Source organism: Nelumbo nucifera, chromosome 1 (assembly GCF_055504915.1).
Source record: "Nelumbo nucifera cultivar China Antique chromosome 1, China Antique-T2T, whole genome shotgun sequence".
NCBI lineage: Eukaryota > Viridiplantae > Streptophyta > Magnoliopsida > Proteales > Nelumbonaceae > Nelumbo > Nelumbo nucifera.
This window is the reverse complement of record NC_142649.1, coordinates 64,810-67,135: the sequence shown is the minus strand read 5'-3', so window position 1 is coordinate 67,135 and position 2,326 is coordinate 64,810. Positions and strand designations below refer to the sequence as shown.

The window sequence follows — 2,326 nt, the reverse complement described above, 5'->3', positions numbered from 1 at the left end:
TAATTTTGATTTTCTTTATTTTAAATCTGATTTTCGTTACATACACCCCCCCATTTTTTGATTCACGTAACACATAATTCAGGTTAGATACTCCCTGTGGGAACGATCCCTACTCGCACTGCTACATTCCATCTTTACGAGTAGAGGTTTATTTTTGGGTGCCTACGACAGCACACCAAATTTTGGCGCCATTGTCGGGGAGTATTCTAATCAGTTTTTGTGCTTCTCGTGAACATTGTTTCATTCTTGAAATTTTCAAAAAGAAAAAAATTTAGTATTGTTTGTGTTTTAGCATAGAATATTTTCTGTTTGTTTCTTTTCATCATTATTATTATTTCTTTTTTTTATGGTATGTTGTTTAGGGTTTATTAGGTTTCCCTTAATTTATGCCTGTAACCCAATTCTCTAAGAAAGGTAATTTGCAATTCAACCGGAAACAGAAGGGACTTTGCGTAGGTTAAGGAGAGAAGCTCGGAGTCATTCCGAGGAGAACGATCCAGCCTTTGATTCTCTATTTGTTAGCGGATCTGATTTGAGAGAAGAGGACATCATGGCCGGAAATTGAACCTTGAAAGAGCTTGCTGCACCGGATTTAAGTCAGCTACCCTTATGCATAACTTTCCCTGCTTTAGATGCTGATGTTAATTTCGAATTAAAATCTAGATTGATACATCTCTTACCCATTTTTCATGGTCTTGCAGGTGAGGATCCTCACAAGCACTTGAAGGAGCTGCATGTGGTATGCACGAGCATGAAACCCATGGGGGTAACTAAAGAGCAAATCAAACTGAGAGCCTTCCCGTTTTCTCTGAAGGATTCAGCTAAGGATTGGCTCTATTATCTACCCTCCGGGAGTATTTCCACATGGAACGAGATGAAGAGGCTATTCCTAGAAAAGTACTTCCTAGCTTCAAAGGCGGCCAACATCAGAAAAGAAATTTGCGGTATAAGGCAATACAACGGGAGTTGGAAAATAGCGAGCAACTACTTATTCAGTATTTTTATGAGGGACTTCAACCTACTGATAGGAGCATGATCGATGCTGCTAGTGGAGGGGCCTTAGTAGATAAAACCCCCGAGGCCGCAAGAAATCTGATTGCAAATATGGCGGCCAACTCTCAACAGTTCGGCTATAGGCTCAACCCTTCAGCAAAGCATGCTAATGAGGTAAACATCTCTTCCTTAGAACAACAAATTGCAAGTTTGACCTCTCTTGTCCGTCAAATGGCTGTAGGTAATATGCAAACGGTGAAGGCTTGTGGGATATGTTCGGTAGTAGGGCATCTAACTGATATGTGTCCGACTCTTCAAGAGGAGCCCGTTGAACAAGTGAATGCGGCAGGTGGTTTTCCAGGGCAACCGCAAAGGAAACATGATCCCTATTCAAACACATATAACCTAGGATGGAGGGATCACCCCAATCTCAGCTATGGGAACCCGCAAAATCACCCAACTTTCCAACAATATCAGCCATACCCTCCAAGACAACAGCCAGGCCAAACTTCTAATTCAGGTATGCCTTTAGAAGATATTGTTAAATCTCTTGCCACTAACACTTTGTTATTTCAACAGGAGACGAAAAAATTTCAGCAAGAGACACGGGCCAGTATCCAAGGTTTGGACAATCAGATGGGCCAAATGGCAACGACAATTAGTTGGTTAGAGGCACAAAGTTTGGGGAAATTACCCTCTCAAACAGTTGTGAATCCAAAAGAAAATGTAAGTGCAATTGTTTTGAGAAGTGATGAAGAGGTTGAAACCCCAGCAAGGGCAGCCCCTGCAGTGTTAAGTCAAGGAAAGGAGAAAGACTTCGTTCCCGATGACGATGAAGTACCTAAGTGCAAGTTTCCTCCTCTTTCTGATTATAAACCGATACCTCATTTTCCTAATGCTTTAGTAGGGGCTAGGAAAGATGAGCAGTTCAAAGAATTTTACAAAACTTTCCGTAGATGTGAGGCAAATACCTCTCTTTTTAATGCTCTTAAACAAGTACCTTATTATGCTAAATTCCTAGAAGAAACTGTGTACACATAAGAGGAAACAGAAACTGAAAGGATGTGAAAAGGTGAGAGTAGGGGAGAATGTTTCTGCGGTCATTAAAAAACTCCCTACAAAGTGCAAAGATCCAGGTATGTTCACTATCCCCTGCATGATAGGTAACACTAGAATTGAGAAGGCCATGTTAGATTAGGAGCTTCTATTAATGTCATGCCATATCCTATATATGCTTCTTTGAAACTTGGTCCTTTAAATAAAACTAGTGTAGTGATTCAATTGGCTGATAGATCTAATGCCTATCCTCAGGGTGTAGTTGAGGATGTTCTTG

At 40.8% G+C, this 2,326-nt stretch overlaps 1 protein-coding gene across 1 annotated transcript; it reads left to right on the top strand.

Moving 5' to 3' along the window:
• Window positions 1-864: 864 nt before the first annotated feature.
• Window positions 865-2,034, top strand: LOC148802833 (uncharacterized). The gene has a single exon (XM_088896264.1). It carries the CDS (start codon window positions 865-867, stop codon window positions 2,032-2,034), a length of 1,170 nt encoding a protein of 389 aa, XP_088752390.1.
• The last annotated feature ends 292 nt before the right edge of the window (window positions 2,035-2,326 follow it).

Coding starts and splice junctions, on each gene's coding strand:
- LOC148802833 (XM_088896264.1), top strand. CDS start 865: ATGGAACGAGATGAAGAGGCTATTCCTAGAAAAGTACTTCCTAGCTTC.